Genomic DNA, 20,840 nt, shown 5'->3' with positions numbered 1-20,840 from the left:
TCTGTCGTAGCATAGCTTTCGTCGGTAAAGTGTGCGGAACAAACGACTGACCATTTCGTCGGCTTTCCCCACACCCTCGTATTTTGAACAAATTCCGTCCAATTTCTTGCCACTTTCGCATCTTTGGGCCACTGGTGCAACTTGAATCCGTCCCTGTTCGTGTTGTTACACCCTCCGACAACACACCGACGAAAGTGAGAAAATGGCGGATTGCTTCCCGATTTGACGCCACGTTGTGACGTCATCGCTCCGAGAGCGAATATTAGAAAGGCGTTTAATTCGCCAAAATTCACTCATTTAGAGTTCGGAAATCGGTTAAAAAAATATATGGTCTTTTTTCTGCAACATCAAGGTGTATATTGACGCTTACGTAGGTCTGGTGATAATGTTCCCCTTTAAATATCTAGATGAACTTCAGATCTATTAATTGACTACACGTTTTTTAATTATATTTTTATGTTTATGCCTTTTTTCCAAGAAAATGTTCTTGTTACATTTCACCTGTTTGCTCTTTTACTTTACATTTGTATGCTTTATTTTTTTTTGCAATGGTATTTTTAGAATGTGCCAAGGGCCGTAAACAAATTAACGGCCGCACTTTGGACACCCCCGCTCTACCCCGTCATGACCCCAAACTCACCGTTTTCACTTGGTTACCGTTGGCTCCGGTGACCGGCGCGGTGGCCTCAGCGATGACGTACTGCGCGTGAGGCAGGGCCATCATCTGGATCTCTGAGGCTGCAGAAGCCATGTGTTATTTACGTGACAATCTGTGGCAAAGCTGCGAGCATTGGACTCACGGTAGCTTCTGTAGTTCCAGTTGCCGGGTATGTAGGCGTGCTGCACCGCCCCCTGCTGCTGCTGCTGCTGAGCACTGCTGCTGCTGCTGCTGCCGCCCTGGAGGCTGTGGTTCTGGGCAGGGCTCAGCTCCTGATTGGTCTGTTGGGAGTTGGGGCTGAGAGGCTGGGCGGTGACAGAGAAGAGAAGTCAGAGATGCTGAAGTCCGTGCTCATTTTTAAAAGAGTCTGTCCTTACCTGCGTGACACCTTGTGCAGATCCTGAGGGCTCACTGACTTGGATGTGCTGCACCTGGATGGAGTGCTGGCTGTAGCCATGCGGGTCATGCAGCGGGCCCCCATCCGGGGCCGACTGCTGGGAATGAGGGGAGGAAGCCTGGCAGACAAAAATATGGTCACCACTAGGGGTTTAAAAAAATAGATTAATATGTAACAATTCTTAACTCAAAATGTTTTTTTCTTTTTTTTTATAAATCTGTCCTGTCCAGCCACTCAGGCATATCATATTGTTGATGTAGATCAGGGATGTCAAACTCATTTTAGCTCAGGGGCCGCATGGAGGAAAACTCTATTCCCAAGCGGGTCGGACTGGTAAAATTATGGCATAATAACTTAAAAATAAAGACAACTTCAGATTGTTTTATTTGTCTTACTTTGGCCAAAAATAGAACAAACATATTCTGAAAATGTACACATTACAAATAATTAGGGATGTCCGATAACATCGGACTGCCGATATTATCGGCCGATAAATGCTTTAAAATGTAGTATCGTTAATTATCGGTATCGGTTTCAAAATTATCGGAATCGGTTTCAAAAAGTAAAATGTATGACGTTTTAAAACGCCGCTGTGTACACGGACGTAGGGAGAAGTACAGAGCGCCAATAAACCTTAAAGGCACTGCCTTTGCGTGCCGGCCCAATCACATAATATCTACGGCTTTTCACACACACAAGTGAATGCAATGCATACTTGGTCGACAGCCATACAGGTCACACTGAGGGTGGCCGTGTAAACAACTTTAACACTGTTACAAATATGCGCCACACTGGGAACCCACACCAAAAAAGAATGACCAACACATTTCGGGAGAACATCCGCACCGTAACACAACATAAACACAACAGAACAAATACCCAGAACCCCTTGCAGCACTAACTCTTCCGGAAGCTACAATATACACCCCCCCCGCTACCCCCTTATCCCCCCCACCTCAACCCCGACCCCCCAACCCCACCCACCTCAACCTCCTCATGCTCTCTCAGGGAGAGCATGTCCCAAATTCCAAGCTGCTGTTTTGAGGCATGTTTGTGACTTCAATAATAAATATGGCAGTGCCATGTTGGCATTTTTTTCCATAACTTGAGTTGATTTATTTTGGAAAACCTTGTTACATTGTTTAATGCATCAAGCGGGGCATCACAACAAAATTAGGCATAATAATGTGTTCATTCCACGACTGTATATATCGGTATCGCTTGATATCGGAATCGGTAATTAAGAGTTGGACAATATCGGAATATCGGATATCGGCAAAAAAGCCATTATCGGACATCTCTACAAATAATCCTCTTGCCAAAACGCTGCAAGTTTAAAATTCTAAGGAAAAAATTGGTGCAGTTTCTAGAACCCCACGAAGAACACAATGAACTCAGACTTTGTCTCAGTGTTTTTACAAAGCCATTCAACTTTAAGCACTTCCTGTTTAGCATTCTCAAGTTGGCAGTTCACCATTAGAGACGTGTTTGAAAAAGCAATAAGAGTGTTTCCTCAAACCGCCGCATTGGTGAAATCCACAACTGCCACAACACATTAATTTATATTTATAATACAGACAAAATAATTATCAAAAGGACACCATAGCCGAATTAAAAGTAACATATCTACAAACTTAACCAATGCGAACATGGTAAATTTAAGCATACAATAAAATAGAACAAACACAACAGATGTAGAAACACACATTTTTACAATGGCGTTCAGGGTGCGCATCATGCATTCGACCAATTGCAAGCACTGCATGGAACGACAAAAATGATGGTCAAGTTGAGTAAATAATTTACAATGAAAGAAGGTATTGTGCGTCGATACTGCCGCCATCTGCTGCCAGCCACAACAGGAGCAGCTGATTGCTTAGACCTACGCTGATTGGAGGAGCAACAGCCAATCCGGAGTCAGCTGACACGTCATCTTTAAACACTGTCGTGTGTGACGTGGGCTACACTTGAACTGCTATTGCGTCATCCAGTGGACACATTTAGAACAGCAGTTTCTGTCAATAAAAAATTGTAACTAATTTTTATATTACTAGCAAACTGATCTTTCGGGCCGCGGGCCGGAATAAACCTATTTGTACGTTTGACAACCCTGATGTAGATGATCATATCTGCTGTACAGATTTACTTTACAAAATAAGTGTTGTGTACTTCTCTTGTTGCCTTATTTGTATTTGACTTTATTAAATGTTTGGGTAGAATTTTATTAAAGCAGTTTTCTTTTAAGTAACATTAACATTTATCAGAGCTGTTTGTCAATTTTATGGTGGAATGTATTGAATTATAGAACTGGCACTCAATGTTATTAAAAGAGTATTATTTTGAATCGAGAATCGAATCTGAATCGAATCGTTACCCCAAAGAATCGAATGGTGTGGTGCCCAAAAAAATTACAGCCCGAGTCACTGTATTGTAGAGGTGGGGGAAATTTTAGATGCATCGCAATTCGGACATGGAGGATTATAAAATCAATTAGTGAACGTCAATAATCAATAATCGATTTATTTATTGTAAATAAAGTCATGCAGACAGTTCTAAAATGTGGTTGACTGCAGTGAGCCACCTCACCGAGAGATCTGACCAGCTCCTTTATTTTAAGTCACTTTTGTTCCAGTTTTGCACACATTTCGATTAATTTAAACATTTGGGAATTAATTTAACTGTTTCCTATTCCAAATTCACTGTTTTTTAAAGTTGCAAGTGATTAATGCGTATTTGGTGATACGCAAAGAAATGTAAAATTGCATCAATATATACATACTGAACAAAAATATAAACACAACACTTTTGTCCAGGTGAAGACACTAGGGCTAGTGTGGTTACACGTGGTCTGCGGTTGTGAGGCTGGTTGGATGTACTGCCAAATTCTCTGAAACGCCTTTGGAGACGGCTTATGGTAGAGAAATGAACGTTCAATTCACGGGCAACTGCTCTGGTGGACATTCCTGCCGTCGGCGTACCAACTGCACGCTCTCTCAAAACTTGCAACATCTGTGGCCTGCGGTTGTGAGGCCGGTTGGATGTACTGCCAAATTCTCTGAAACGCCTTTGGAGACGGCTTATGGTAGAAAAATTAACATTAAATTCACGGGCAACTGCTCTGGTGGACATTCCTGCAGTCAACATACCAACTGCACGCTCTCTCATAACTTGCAACATCTGTGGTCTGCGGTTGTGAGGCCGGTTGGATGTACTGCCAAATTCTCTGAAACGCCTTTGGAGACGGCTTATGGTAGAGAAATGAACGTTCAATTCACGGGCAACTGCTCTGGTGGACATTCCTGCAGTCGGCATACCAACTGCACGCTCTCTCAAAACTTGCAACATCTGTGGCCTGCGGTTGTGAGGCGGTTGGATGTACTGCCAAATTCTCTGAAACGCCTTTGGAGACGGCTTATGGTAGAGAAATTAACATTCAATTCACGGGCAACTGCTCTGGTGGACATTCCTGCAGTCAGCATACCAACTGCACGCTCTCTCAAAACTTGCAACATCTGTGGTCTGCGGTTGTGAGGCCGGTTGGATGTACTGCCAAATTCTCTGAAACGCCTTTGGAGACGGCTTATGGTAGAGAAATTAACATTAAATTCACAGGCAACTGCTCTGGTGGACATTCCTGCAGTCGGCATACCGACTGCACGCTCTCTCAAAACTTGCAACATCTGTGGCATTGTGCTGTGTGATAAAACTTTTATTGTGGGAAGCCTAAGGCACGTCTGGGCAGTTATCATGCTGTTTAATCAGCATCTTGATATGCCACACCTGTGAGATCTTGGCAAAGAAGAAATGCTCACTAACACAGATTTATGAACAATATTTGAGAGGAGTAGTTTTTTTGTGTATATATTACAAGTTTTACATCTGGGAGCAAATACAAGTGTTGCGTTTATATTTTTGTTCAGTACAAATTAAAGATGCATCCATAATAGATTTTTAATGGAATCATGGAGTGCCCAAAGATTCCCACCTCTACTACGTCATATTACTTCTTCTCTTTAAGGAGAGTTGCGGAACTCACCGGCGCCACCTGGACTACCTGCAGCTGTATGTGCTGCGGTTGGGACAGGCCTCCTCCGGCCTGGGACACGGGGATGTACTGGATCCTCTGGTAGTCTCCCTGCGCCGTCCTGTAGTCTGCGGTGAGCGTCTGCGAGAGCTCCGTCATGGCCTGCGTCAACAAGTCGGTGGTCTGGGGACAGAGGCGCAATCATGCAGCGGCTGCCGAGTTAAAAAGTGTAGTCGCCGAGTCTCACCACGACAGCCTCGGCGGTGGTGCCGTCTGCACTGATGACGGCGGGAGCGCTGCTGATGACGGCCGTCGCCAGAGGAGCTTGGATGGTGTTGGCGAGCTGGGCAAACTCTGGGTGTTTCTTCCTGATGTGCTGCACCATCTTAGTCTGAGATACAAGTGACTCGCTCAGGATGTACTCATGCTAGTGTTAGAATAACCATGTATATATATTATCACACAACTTTAATATGCTTAAAGTCTGTTACTTTAGTTATTAGCTATTGTGCTCAAGTTAGACTTTTGTATCTGTACAAGGATGAAACTCCTTGTCTGAGGGGGTGGCCTCAGTTTTAGCCCGCTAACAGCCAAGGACTTCAAGGACCTCAACGAAGATAAGACGACAGCATGCAGACGAAGCGGAGACAAGGCAAAATCACAAGGCCCCCAGCACATTCCGTCACGTATTGTGCGTACTGGACCTGCTTTGCATAATATATGTGACCACTCCTTTTAGAGGACGGCCTTAGTGATGTTGACTGTGGAACTCCTGAATAAATAGAGGGACGCGGGAGATGAACCTTAGAGCATAGGACGAGACTGTGACTAAGTGTGCAGCTCCATGCGTTCTCCCCATGAGCTAAATTGAACTCTGTCTCTGCATGGTTCCTTGCTTCTTGTTTGATTAATAGATGTCATCAGTGTTTAAAGTTAAAGTTAAAGTACCAATGATTGTCACACACACACTAGGTGTGGCGAAATTATTCTCTGCATTTGACCCATCACCCTTGATCACCCCCTGGGAGGTGAGGGGAGCAGTGGGCAGCAGCGGTGGCTGCGCCCGGGAATCATTTTGGTGATTTAACCCCCAATTCCAACCCTTGATGCTGAGTGCCAAGCAGGGAGGTAATGGGTCCCATTTTTATAGTCTTTGGTATGACTCGGCCGGGATTTGAACTCCCAACCTACCGATCTCAGGACGGACACTCTAACCACTAGGCCACTGAGTTTGAACCTGACAGCTAGGACCAACCCCTGAGAATTCAGTTGGAAAAACTTGGAAGAGGCTAACCCTTGGCTAACCCCCAAATGTGGTGGAATGTTAAAGGTCCCGGGGGACCAGAGAGGGTCTCAGCCACGTTAAGATCTCCCGTTTGGGAACACTTTGGCTGCGTGATACAACAATGGAGGACGGAGGTTTGCCGACATTGTTCAGCAGCTGCTTCTGACAACAAGTCAAACATGCTAACCCATTTGAAGCGTCACCACCGCATTCAAGCAGCCTCTCCTCGGCGAGTCAGGCAGGGCTAAAGCAATAACAAATGTTTTTACAGCAGCAGATTTAAGACCATATTGCATTAGAAACTAGATTTTGACCCACTTCTATGGTGGAAAAACAATGAGCCCATATATCCTCTTACTGCCAAGTTAGCCAGGCTGGGGGGGGGGGGGGGGGGGGGGGGTGTTAATCTGAGGCCGTGTTGACTTGAAAGTGTTTAATGTTGCACTTTTTTTGTGAAAAATTTGGGCCCTGAAATCAAAAGTTGACAAAACCCGGCCGCTAAAAAAGAGATGTTTCTCAGCTGTGGTCCGTATGGTACTCCGTTACATTACACTTCTCCACCACTTGTGGCAGTAATGACAATATCAAACAAACAGAAGAAGTCTGGAGCTAAAGTCATAGAGAAGTTTTTTAAGCGCAAAAATGATGACGAAAGTGGTGACACTATTTTCAATTACACATTAATTCTATTGAAAATTTTATTTAAAAAACACAGTATCTAATAAAAAAAAATTACTATTAAAATTTAGTTAGAATTTACGTATTTTTATTTTATTTTATTTACATTTATTTAGTTATATTTTGTTTTTATTTTACTACTGGAAATATTGAATACGATTAAAATGAACAGTAAAATTACCAATTTAGTGTTAATATTTAAGTGGGCTCTTCTGTAGTAGAAAAATTGGGCCCCGTGGTCAAAAAGGTTAAGAAACCTAGATACCTGGTGGTATCTAGTGGTTGAGGGGGGAAATTACACCTCTAATAAACAGCCATTATAAAAGGGAGTCAATGGGGGCCAAAAGGGCCCTGGGGAACACCAACGTATACTAATTCGATAACTTAACAAAGAACGACGATGCGGATTTTGAGATTAATTCCTTTACAACTCCTGTGGCCATATTTCATCGCGCTAACTTTTAAAACAAACATTCTGTTGCATGATGTCATCTACAAAGGCAATAAAAAGACCCACGGTGGTCCCATCTCTCCCCAAAGGTAATCGCGCATCAAAGAAAAAAAGTGCCATTATATATTATTTTATATTAGCTTGTTAGTATGAAGTTATTTTGTGTTAATTAGGTAAAATGTAGCTGAGATAGGCTCCAACACCCCCCGCGACCGCAAAAAAGGACAAGCGGTAGAAAATGGATGGCTTAATGAACATCACAGCGTCACAGCAGCCAGCAGAGGCCGCCATAAATGAAGAAAGAGGAAAAAAAATGAAACAGGAAAGTGTTCCCTCGCTGTTACACAGATTTTTTTTGTGTGTGTAATTTTTTACAGTGTCGCATTCTTTTTTTCTTATTTTTTTTTTTTTTTTACAGCGTATGAATGCGCATTGTGTTCTGCGTCCTGATTCGCTAAAGGACTGTAGACCATTGTCAATCAATCTTCTTCATGCAATGTGTCCTGTACAGTACAGAATGCTTAAAGTGGGCGGACGATTTAAGGCCCAAAAAGACGGTGTGACTCTGGTGTGGAAATGCTGTGGCCTTTATGATAGATAGTTAATCCCTAAAAAACAGGTTTTGATCTTTGGTTTCATTCTTTAATACAGTAGGGTACTGTACTTATTTTTTTTGAATATAAAAGGTTTGAACTTTGAGAGTGTTTAAACGAGAGAAATGTGAGAAAACGTTAATGCCTGTCTGAGAAAAGTTTATAAAGTGTGTGGTTTACAGACTTGAAACATATATAAGAAACAAAAACACATACTGTACAGTACTGTAAACGAAAAAAAAAGAATAAAAAAACAACCTTTAAACGAAAAAACATGTACCGTATTTTTCGGACTATAAGGCGCAGTTTTTTTCATAGTTTGGCGGGGGGTGCGACTTATACTCAGGAGCAACTTATGTGTGAAATTATTAACACATTATTGTAAAATACCAAATAATATTATTTAGCTCATTCACGTAAGAGACTAGACGTATAAGATTTCATGGGATTTAGCGATTAGGAGTGACAGATTGTTTGGTAAACGTATAGCATGTTCTATATGTTATAGTTATTTGAATGACTCTTACCATAATATGTTACGTTAACATACCAGTTGGTTATTTATGCCTCATATAACGTACACTTATTCAGCCTGTTGTTCACTATTCTTTATTTATTTTAAATTGCCTTTCAAATGTCTATTCTTGGTGTTGGCTTTTATCAAATAAATTTCCCCAAAAAATGCGACTTTTTTTTTTTCATGCTTTATTATGCCTTTTCGGCAGGTGCGACTTATACTCCGGTGCGACTTATACTCCGAAAAATACGGTACAGTAAATGAAAAAAACATCCTGTAAACGAAAAAAATAAATAATGAACGAAAACACAAAAAACGGGGAAAGAATAATCTACGTCAACTACACGGATTTCACTTAAAGCGGGGGAGGGGACACTTTAGGCACAAACGGAACAGAACCGGATGCAGCACTACTTTGCATGCTCACCTTGCTGCTGTACTGTTTGGCGCAGTGTGGGCAGCAGACCGGCGCGTAGGCGATGGTGCCGGCCAGCTGCGTGTGCGTGGTCAGCATCGGGTCGGGCTCGCCGGGGGCAGCCGGGCGCAGCTTGCGGATGCTGGGGGGCAACTCCGCCCCCGGGTGGTTCTTCAGTATGTGCGACTTCCTCTTGCTGGCGCTCTTATACACCTGCGGGAGTCAGAAGCAGCCAGCAGCTTTTTGGTGAATTCTTGTTGAATAAAGCTTACAGTGGAACCTCTATTTATGAACTTGGAGGTTCCACTGTGCATGTCTCTTGGATCCGAAGAAACAATATAATAGATGGCAGCAAAAAGGATTACCTTGTCACAGTACTGGCAAAAGTAGTCCCTGTTGGGCTTGATGATGGGCAACGTCAGCTCAGGGACGTCATTCACATGCATCTCAGGGTGACGCTTGGACAAATGATTGACCTGCGACCGCAATAATAATAGACCTCAGACGCTGGCTCTTGTCATCTTGCGACGCCTCAAACTTTGTGCACTCACCAGCATTCCTCTGCGTCGGAATCCCATCATGCATAGCCTGCATTTGAACATAAAGCTCTCAAAGTCGGACGTGGGGGCCTTCAGTTTGAGGCTCTTGGAGCGGAGGATGCGTTCGGCCTTTTTGGCCTCCCGCTCGGGATTGTGCATACGCTGCATGTGCTCCCGCAGCTTATCCTTCCTCTGCACGAAACAGAAAAACATTAACGTCATATATATATATAGTTTTTTATTTTTATTTTTATAAAAAATAAAAAAATTAAAAAAACAAATTAACAATATTATGTATATGTATAAATAATAATAAATAAAATAAAAGTCATATTTTTTATTAAATATATATGTACATATATATATATTTAATAAAAAATAGAAAAAGAAATATAAATAAAATAAAAATAATAATAAGTACATATTAGAATATTCATAAATAAAACCAACATCATGTCGTTTTTAAAAAAAAAATAAAAAAAAATAACAATAATATGTGTATGTATAAATAATAATACAATTTCATATTTTTTATTAAATATATATATATATATATATATATATATATATATATATATATATATATACTGTATATAATAAATAAAAATTTTAAAAAATAAATACAAATCAAATAAAAATAATAAGTACATATTAGAATATTAATAAATAAAACCAAAGCTTGTGGATGGCTACCAAAAGCGCCTTATTGCAGTGAAACTTGCCAAGGGACATGTAAGCAAATATTAACATTGCTGTATGTATACTTTTGACCCAGCAGATTTGGTCACATTTTCAGTAGACCCATAATAAATTCATAAAAGAAGCAAACTTCATGAATGTTTTTTGTAACCAACAAGTATGTGCTCCAATCACTCTATCACAAAAAAATAAGAGTTGTACAAATTATTGGGAACTCAAGACAGCCATGACATTATGTTCCTTACAAGTGTATGTAAGCTTTTGATCGCGACTGTATATAAAATAAATAAAAAATAGAAAAATAAATACAAATAGTATAATAAATAATAAGTACATATTAGAATATTAATAAATAAAACCAACATCATATCTTTTTTTAAATTAAAATAAAATGTGATAAATGAGAGGCAAAAAAATTAAATAAAAATAACAATAATATGTATACGGAAAAATAAAAAATACAATCTTTACAGTCTTTAATTAAAAAATAATATATAATACAAAATAAAAAAAATAAATATAAAATAAAAATAAACACCATATCTGTAATAAAATAAAAATACAAATAATTATATAAATAATAATAAATATATAAATAAAATAAAGGTCTTTTTTTTTTTTTTTTTTACAAAACAATACTAAAGAAATAAAACTAAATACAAATAATATGCATATATAAAATAATAATAGGTCAAATGTCATTTTTTAAATTTCCATCCATCCATTTTCTACCGCTTGTTCCTTTCAGGGTCGTGGGGGTGCTGGAGCCCATCCCTGCTGTACTCGGGTGGAAGGCGGGGTACACCCTGGACACGTCGCCACCTCATAAGGGCCGACACAGTTAGACAGACAACATTCACACTCCCATTCACACACTAGGGCCAATTTAGTGTTGCCAATCAAGCTATCCCCAGGTGCATGTCTTTAAAAAAAATTGTATGTGTATATATATATACATAGTAAATAAAAAAATAAAAATGAAATATGTACACAGAAAATACTAAATAAAACAAACGGCATATTTTTTTTTTTTTTTACAAAATACTTTTTTTTTTCTTCTAATTGATAATAATAGTATATATATAATAATAATAAATATATAAATAAAATAAACATATATTTTTTAATAAATAAATCAAGAAATACAATATAAATAACAATAATATGTATATATAAAACTAATAATAAGTAAAATAAATGTCATTTTTAATTAAAAAAAATATATATTAAAAATTAACAAAAAAATAATAAATAAAAAAATATCAATAAAATAAATGAATAAATGATAATAAATAAAATAAAAATAATAATATTTTTTTAATTAATAATAATAATAATAATAATAATATATGAATAATAATAAATATATAAATAAAACAAACGGCATATCTATGTCAGCCAGAGAAGTCAACCTACGACGTTACCTTGAACTGCTTGCCGCACGTCGAGCACAGGAAGTCCCTGCGATCAGAGTGGCGCAGCATGTGTAGCCGCAGCTTGTCTGGCCGACAGAAGGCTTTTTCGCAGCTCGGGCACTGGAAAATCTTCTCCGAATGGAAACAGCGGATGTGCTTCTTCACCTGGGGGAGGAGCAGAGACGGAGGAGAAGTCCGACGACGATGAGTACCAACAAAGTAGCAGAGAAACTCAGCCGTCACTCCTGACAACACACAAGATCAGAGGGAGAAGTTGGAGGTATTGTGCATTGTTTGACCGCACATGAATTGGCCGCCTTCCAGTACCAAGGACTGAGCTACCAGTGCTTATTAAGTAGGAGCAGGATTAAGCATTCTTCATTGGGAAAGAGGAAATTACCGTACATTTAAAAGCAGGCAGTGCCAATTTAGCTCCATTATTTGTTTGAACTGCCCACGCCAGAGGCCATTGGGTATGCGCACAGAGCACCATGACCACGCCGATGCCCTCGCTGGCATTAACCACCTTTTCCCGAGACTGCTGCAGCCGGTCGTCTCGTTTCACTTCCGTGGACTCCAACCCAGCGTGCATTTAAGACCGCAATGCTGTTGTTTAACGGCAACAGGTGTCGGTGGGTTTCGCCGCTCAGCTCGTTTCCTTGGAATCACACTAGCAGGACTAACGACGAGCCATCGTGCTAAAAATTCGTCTTGAAGACACTTTTTTGGCAATTTCCGACATTGGCAAAATGCGATCCCCAATGGAAGTCATGCACTTGCTGCGTCTGTGCATATAATAACTATATTTGTGTATTTTTATATTCAATAAACAAGTTTTACACTACAAATGATTAAATGTATGATAAGGACAAACTGGTTTGCAGGCCACCTACGGAACATAGCTGTTTAAAAAAAAAACACACCCACATAATGGATAAATAGTAGAGATGTCCGATAATATCGGACTGCCGATATTATCGGCCGATAAATGCTTTAAAATGTGATATCGGAAATTATCAGTTTCAAAAAGTAAAATGTATGACTTTTTAAAACGCCGCTGTGTACACGGACGTAGGGAGAAGTACAGAGCGCCAATAAATCTAAAAGGCACTGCCTTTGCGTGCCGACCCAGTCACATAATATCTACGGCTTTTCACATACACAAGAGAATGCAAGGCACACTTGGTCAACAGCCATACAGGTCACACTGAGGGTGTCCGTGTAAACAACTTTAACACTGTTACAAATATGCGCCACACTGTGAACCCACACCAAACAAGAATGACAAACACATTTTGGGAGAACATCTGCACCGTAACACAACATAAACACAACAGAACAAATACCCAGAACCCCTTGCAGCACTAACTCTTCCGGGACGCTACAATATACACCCCCCGCTACACCCTACCCAATTCCCCGCCCACCTCAACCTCCTCATGTTCTCTCAGGGAGAGCATGTCCCAAATTCCAAGCTGCTGTTTTGAGGCATGTTAAAAAAAATAATGCATTTTGTGACTTCAATAATAAATATGGCAGTGCCATGTTGGCATTTTTTTCCATAACTTGAGTTGATTTATTTTGGAAAACCTTGTTACATTGTTTAATGCATCCAGCGGGGCATCACAACAAATTTAGGCATAATAATGTGTTTATTCCACGACTGTATATATTGGTATCGATTGATATCGGAATCGGTAATTAAGAGTTGGACAATATCGGAATATCGGCAAAAAAGCCATTATCGGTCATCTCTAATAAATAGTGCTAAAGGCAAAGTCCAAAGTGCGCCCCAGGGTCCATTTGCGGCCTGTAGCTAATGTTAAACGGCACAATCATTAGCATTCTAAAATGAGCATGCTAGCTTTTTTTGCTAATTTTGCAGGTATACACTGGAGCGTCAATTACTTGTTAATTGACGAATGATACCTGGTAATATGCTAGCTTTTTTAAAGCCAATTTTGTAGTCCTAAATGTCAGAATAATTGTATCTAAGTTATCACAAAACTTTGTGGTTCTATGAGTTCCCGGCAAGCAGACAAAAGCTGTCTTTGATCATACCAATCAAAAGGCTTGTAAAACTCCACTGTGTAGGATGGGAAGCGACATGAAGGTGTCGGTTTCTTTGATGCATTGTAATCCACAGGAAGATTTTGTCTTGACCCGAGATCTACAAAGCGGAGAGGAAGCAGGACCTGACTCCCCTCCAGGCACCTTTTCTTTGAACTGTTTTGTAACCAAAAGCGACGGCTGTTTATGACCCCCCTTCCTTTAGAAACAGCTATTGCCATGTAACCAGGGAAAGTAAAAAAATGGTCTCTTCAGTTCCCAAAAGTTTAAAGGAAAGGCCATGTAACACAGTGGTAAAAATGCCCCTGTGACAACTTTTCTGCAATGTTTTGCTGCCCTTAAATTCGGAATTTATGATTATTTGCAAAAAAAAACCATTTTGTTTCTCAGTTGGGATATAAAATATCTTGTCTTTGCAGTCTATTCAATTGAATATGAGTGGAAAAGGATTTGCAAATTATTGTATTCTGTTTTTATTTACCATTTACACAACGTGACAACTTCACTGCTTTTGGCTTTTGTAATTGCAAAAGGACTTTCAGCACCAACCTGGATAAAGTCGGAAAAGGTCTTCTTGCAGGACGGGCAGGTGAAGGTCCCGTCCACGGCGTGCACCTCGATGTGGTCTCGGAGCGAGTCCAGCCGCTCGAAGGTCTGGGCGCACAAGAGACAAGAGTACGTGCGGGTCTCCGTGTGCACCAGCAGGTGGTCGTCCAGGGCCGTGTCGTTCATGAAGGTCTTGCTGCACAGGTGGCAGGGGAAGACGAAGGTGTCGCGGCCGTGGACCCGCAGGTGCTGGTCCAGCTTGTCCTTGTCGCGGAAGGCCTTGTCGCAGTGTTTGCACTTGAAGGGACGGAAGCTCTTCCGGACGAAGTGATGCTGCAGCGCCGCGTTCTGACAAGACAAAATGTTTGTGGTTTGTAACAGAATCTTGTCTGACATTCATCACCCGGGACTTGCCTACCTGCACGTCCGTCTTTGGACGAGAAAGGCGTGAAGGAAGAGAAACACAACATTTGAAGCAAAAACACATGCCGCAACAGACGCCACGCGGGACCTCACCCGTATCCTTTTTACGCGCCGCACGTCCTGAGATGAGAGCTGAGCGTCCGACTGGTCGCTCTGTGTGGGGTCCTCCTTCACGGGCACGCTCAGGTCCACGCCGGAGGGCTGGGCGGCGGAGGGCTCGCCGGCATCCGACGTCATCTGTCCCTCCGCTTCCGTGTCGGGTTCGGACACAATCACCTCCACGCCGTTCTGGGCCGCCTCAGCGGGATCTTCCAGCGGCTGTGCCTCCGCCAGCTCCAGCATCTCCTGGGAAGGTGGTATAACATGACACTTTTGCGGACGGCACCATAATAGCACCGGTACAAAAAACTAAGCCACTATCGGTGCTAATTTAGTCCATCCATCCATCCATTTTCTACCGCGTATCCCTTTCGAAGGTCGCGGGGGGTGCTGGAGCCTAGCTCAGCTGCATTCGGGCGGAAGGTGGGATACACCCTGGACAAGTCGCGACCTCATCACAGGGCCAACACAGATAGACAGACAACATTCACACTCACATTCACACACTAGGGCCAATTTAGTGTTGCCAATCAACCTATCCCCAGTGCATGTCTTTAAAAAAATGTATACATATATATATATATATATATATATATATATATATATATATATATATATATATATAGTAAATAAAAAAATAAAGATGAAATATGTACACAGAAAATACTAAATAAAACAAATGGCATATATATATTTTTTTTTTCAAATTGATAATAATAGTATATATATATATATATAATAATAAATATATAAATAAAATAAACACATATTTTTTAATTAAAAAAAATAAATAAATCAAGAAATACAATATAAATAACAATATAATGTATGTATAAAACTAATAAGTAAAATAAATGTCATTTTTAATTACAAAATATCTCCAGGTGCATGTCTTTGGAGGTGGGAGGAAGCCGCAGTATCCGGGGGGAACATGCAAACTCCACACATCTTGATAATGAATAACAGGGGTGTCCAAAGTGTGGCCCAGGGGCCATTTGCAAAAATACTATAAAAAATACAAATGTAACGAGAAAAGGTAGCAATGTTGTAGGGTTGTACGGTATACCGGTACTAGTATAGTATCTAGACTGACCATACGTCCTCTTTTCCCCGGACATGTCCTCTTTTGCGGGGCTGTCCGGGCGGAGTTTCTTAAATGGGAACATTATCACCAGACCTATGTAAGCGTCAATATATACCTTGATGTTGCAGAAAAAAGACCTTTTTTTTTCAAACGATTTCCGAACTCTAAATGGGTGAATTTTGGCGAATTAAACGCCTTTCTATTATTCTCACTTTCGTCGGTGTGTTGTCGGAGGGTGTAATAACAACACGAACAGGGACGGATTCAAGTTGCACCAGTGGCCCAAAGATGCGAAAGTGGCAAGAAATTGGACGAAATTTGTTCAAAATACGAGGGTGTGGAAAAGCCGATGAAATGGTCAGTCGTTTGTTCCGCACACTTTACCGACGAAAGCTACGCTACGACAGAGATGGCAAGAATGTGTGGATATCCTGCGACACTCAAAGCAGATGCATTTCCAACGATAAAGTCAAAGAAATCTGCTGCCAGACCCCCATTGAATCTGCCGGAGTGTGTGAGCTATTCAGGGACAAAGGACCTCGGTAGCACGGCAAGCAATGGCGGCAGTTTGTTCCCGCAGACGAGCGAGCTAAACCCCCTGGATGTCTTGGCTCACACCGTCCCTTATGCCACCGAAGATGATCAAGAGAAGAATATCGACCCTAGCTTCCCTGGCCTGCTGACATCAACTCCAAAACTGGACAGATCAGCTTTCAGGAAAAGAGAGCGGATGAGGGTATGTCTACAGAATATATTAATTGATGAAAACTTTATTCATTACTCGCGGTTTTACGTAAATTATTATACATAAACTGTGTTTACCAATAATTTAGCTTAAAAACATTTATTTTTTTCAATCACTCGAGTACATTCGGGTAGTCTTGTGTAATGCAGTATTTTGTGTCTATTTAGGAATGGTTAACCTGAGTGCTGAAATCGTGGAAAAATATATGTTCTTAGTGCGCCTGAAATGAGCTGTCTGCACTCTCAAAGTGCATGTTGTTGCCAAATGTATTTCATATGCTGTAAACCTAGTTCATAGTTGTTAGTAATTATCTTATCAGACAGTGTTAAGCCGCTGAAATCCGAGTCTGAATCCGAGCTAATGTCGCTATACCTTGCTGTTTGTTTGTATTGGCATCACTGTGTGACGTCACAGGAAAATGGACGGATGTATATAACGATGGTTAAAATCAGGCACTTTGAAGCTTTTTTTAGGGATATTGCGTGATGGGTAAAATTTTGAAAAAAACTTCGAAAAATAAAATAAGCCACTGGGAACTGATTTTTAATGGTTTTAACCCTTCTGAAATTGTGATAATGTTCCCCTTTAAATGCCTCAAATGTCCGGCATTTTGAGTCAGAGTTGCGTGTATTTTCAATGTACATTCAGGGTTAAGAAGGGGTTAAAAACAAAACAAATTGTGAAGGTGTGCGCACGCAGCAGCATTGGTGAGGGAGGGGCAGAGACAGAGAGAGAGAGAGAGAGTTATGATAAACGCGCATGCGTCGCCAGGCTCGGCTTTTTATCCATAGATTTATCAGATTTAATTTTTTATTATCTATAGCAGGGGTGTCAAAAGTGTACCCCGGAGGCCATTTGCGGCCCACAGCTAATGTTTTAAAGGCCCATGGCACATTCTAAAAATACTATTAAAACACACAAAAACATAACAAAAGTGAAATAAAAAAGCTTAAAGGAGAAATGTAATTTAGAAAAAGTTGTAATGTTGACTAATAAAACAAAGCTGTTTTTTTTCTTTCAAACTGTCATTGCTCAAAACATAATATTGAATCAAAATCAATGTTATTATTGACCTATCCAAGGTTCCCATTACGTCACTTCAAATATTCCACTTTGAAAAATATTTCTGGTGGAAGATTTTGCATATTTTGTGTGTTTGCCCTAAAAAACATAGTTTTGTTTGACAAAAAAGGGCGGAAAACAAACAAACAAAAAAACAACATAAAAAAACTAAAACATTCTGAAATGAGGAACAGATCTGAAGTTGACTCCAGAGATTTAAGCGTTAAATATAAAATGTATGTATGCCCTAGCACACCATTATCATCATTTCATGACCCAAGCAAAACACTTTTTACACTTTTATACTGAAATAAATACACCTACAACTTATTAAATAAAAACACGGAAAAAACTACCAGCAGTGGTAAAGTTTAGATCCATGAAGGAAAGAAGAAAGTGAATGCATGTTTATAACTGAATACATTAACATATGCATACACATTTTTTTTATTTTTTTTTTTAATGAATTAAGTAACGTTTATGACAACCTTTTTCCAAAACACAATATAGAATGTGAGATATAACAGGATAATGCATACATTTATCATTTTTTTTCAAAATGCTTAGAAAAAAGTGGGACCCTAAAAATTTACTGTGGGACCCCATTTTGAAAATTCCTAGCGCCAACACTGCTGTCAACAGAGGAGAAAAAATGCTTTTTAAAAAAATAAATATATTATTTATAAAGCAAGTTCGAGTATCATTGGCAAATTTTCACCTAGTCCCGGCCTTGGCACGCATATATGTGACCTCTTTTTGGGGTTTCACAATATGGTCAGCCTAATAGTATCACGGTACTAATGAATCAAAAACGGTACTATACTCTGTTTGAAAACTACCAGTTCCCCATTTAAAAAAATAATAATAATTTTAACGGGCATGACGGCGCGTCACACTTCATGACATTGCTGGTTTACGAGCAGAGGAGCATGTTCGGCAGCGCACAATCACAGAGTACTTACAATCAGATACAGTGTGTAAAAACTAAAGATAAAGTTGAAGTTATAACACTGAAACGCCCTCAGGAAGAGGTGCTTTAAGACAAAGCTAGCTAGCTAGCAGCTAACATCCATACGCAGTCGGCAGTGTTTCAGCTACTTCTAAATCACTAATCCTGGTCTCCATGGTGACAAATAAAGTAATTTTCTTACAAGTATCATCCCTGCAGGATGAGGAATAGCTAAACATGCTTCACAACACACCGTAAGAGGATACAATAGCTCACCGCTAACAGCAAGCTGGTGCTCCTCAATGTAAACAAATGGGTGGATCTACACCTGACATCCACTGTAATGATACCAAGTACAATAGCGTATCTAGTCGATACTACTATGATTACATCGATATTTTTTATCGTCACAAAATCTTTTTTCCTTTTTGTAAAATTCACATTATGTTTATAAATTCAGTAAATATGTCCCTGGACACATGAGGACTTTGAATATGACCAATGTATTATCCTGTAACTACTTGGTATCGGATCGATACCAATCCATCCAAAACTAATGTAAAGTATCCAAACAAAGAATAATAAGTGTTTATTACATTTTAACAGAAGTGTAGATAGAACATGTTGAAACGGAAAATAAGCAGATATTAACAGTAAATGAACAAAGTGGAAAAATAATAAATTTTTACAGCTTCTCCCTCATAATTCTGATAAAATAATAGAGTGGGGAATGACACAATATATTACTGCATATGTCAGCAGACTAATTAGGAGCCTTTGTTTGCTTAATTACTACTAAAAGACAAGTTATCTTATATGTTCATTATTTTATTTAAGGACAAAATTGTTCTTCAATTGCAATAATAAACATATGTTTAATGTACCGTAAGATGTTTTGTTAAAATAAAGCCAATAATGCAATTTTTTGTGTTCCCCGTTATTTAGAGAAGTATCGAAATACATTTTGGTACCAGTACCAAAATATCGGTATCAGGACAACCCTACAATGTTCACTCTAATAACACAAGGCAGTTTTTTTTCTTTAAAACTGTCATGGCTCAAAAAATAATAATGAATCAGAATCAATGTTGTTATGAATTATTGACCTTTTCAAGGCTCCAACTACTTCACATCAAAAGTTCCACTTTGAAACATTTTTGGGGGGTAATTTTTTGCGTATTTTGTTTGCCATATATGAAACAAAGTTTTCTTCGACAAAAAGGGGCATAAAAAAAACAAACAAAAAAAACCATTAAAAAATAAAAACTTAAAAATCAACGGATAGATCTGAAGTTGATTTAGAGCAGGTTTGTCCATTATGTACATCGCCAGCCAGGCATTAAAAAAAACAAACAAAAAAAAAACTAAAAATTACGAACATTCATGTCGCATGTTGCAATGACAATAAAACATCTATCGAGCTCACCTGCTGAAAAAGTGATCGAGAGACTCCAAAAAACTAATTCTGACCTATTTGCACACCCATCCCCAGGTCTCGCATACCTCTACATCAGGGGTGCTCATTACGTCGACCGCGAGCTACCGGTCGATCTCGGAGGGTGTGTCAGTCGATCACCAGCCAGGCATTAAAAAAATAGACCTAAAAATGAGCGATCATAAATCTTCACTATGACGTCACTTTCGTCACTTGATTGACATTCACGGCACCCGAGGGTCTTCTGAGATGACGCTGGCTGCTGCCAGCTCATTAAAATTACCGACTGGAAGGCGAGAAACACTTTATTTCAACAGACTCTGGCGCCGTACCTGTCGTCAAAACTCCAAAGACCGACTGCACAGTTGCACAGTTGCGCTAACAAAACGAGTCTCAGAAAGCTGGCGTGCAAAAGCTAGCAAGCTACGGAGTTTGCCGACAATGTATTTATTGTAAAGTGTATACAAAGGAGTACGGAAGCTGGACAAATAAGATGCCAAAAACCAACCACTTTCATGTGGTTTTGGACAGAAAGGAGGACTTTTTTCTCCTCCATTCGAAAATGCGGACGTTTTTAGCACCACTGTCTGATTCCAATCAATGGTCATCAGAATCAGGTAATACACCAACTTATATTCTTGTCTTCATGAAAGAAAGGAATCTATATGTGTTAAACATGCCTGTATTATCTTTAAACACCTTAACTTATTAACAATATTAACTATATGTGTTAAACATGCTTGTATTATCATTAAA

The 20,840-nt window shown here is 39.8% G+C and overlaps 1 protein-coding gene across 1 annotated transcript in view; it reads right to left on the bottom strand.

Annotated features, from left to right (window-relative positions):
• prdm10 (PR domain containing 10) overlaps positions 1-20,840 on the bottom strand; it is a 44,949-nt gene that overhangs the window by 7,286 nt on the left and 16,823 nt on the right. Inside the window, exons 11-21 of the mRNA XM_061972411.1 lie at positions 14,804-15,055; positions 14,291-14,635; positions 11,681-11,836; positions 9,570-9,749; positions 9,384-9,494; positions 9,031-9,231; positions 5,327-5,470; positions 5,092-5,262; positions 1,036-1,173; positions 801-963; positions 641-738 (exon numbers count right to left, since the gene is read on the bottom strand). Coding sequence (XP_061828395.1) covers positions 641-738; positions 801-963; positions 1,036-1,173; positions 5,092-5,262; positions 5,327-5,470; positions 9,031-9,231; positions 9,384-9,494; positions 9,570-9,749; positions 11,681-11,836; positions 14,291-14,635; positions 14,804-15,055 — 1,959 coding nt within the window. The remainder of the gene's footprint in view (positions 1-640; positions 739-800; positions 964-1,035; positions 1,174-5,091; positions 5,263-5,326; positions 5,471-9,030; positions 9,232-9,383; positions 9,495-9,569; positions 9,750-11,680; positions 11,837-14,290; positions 14,636-14,803; positions 15,056-20,840) is intronic.

Source organism: Nerophis lumbriciformis, linkage group LG17 (genome assembly GCF_033978685.3).
Source record: "Nerophis lumbriciformis linkage group LG17, RoL_Nlum_v2.1, whole genome shotgun sequence".
Taxonomy (NCBI): domain Eukaryota; kingdom Metazoa; phylum Chordata; class Actinopteri; order Syngnathiformes; family Syngnathidae; genus Nerophis; species Nerophis lumbriciformis.
This window is presented reverse-complemented; position numbering and strand designations above follow the sequence as displayed.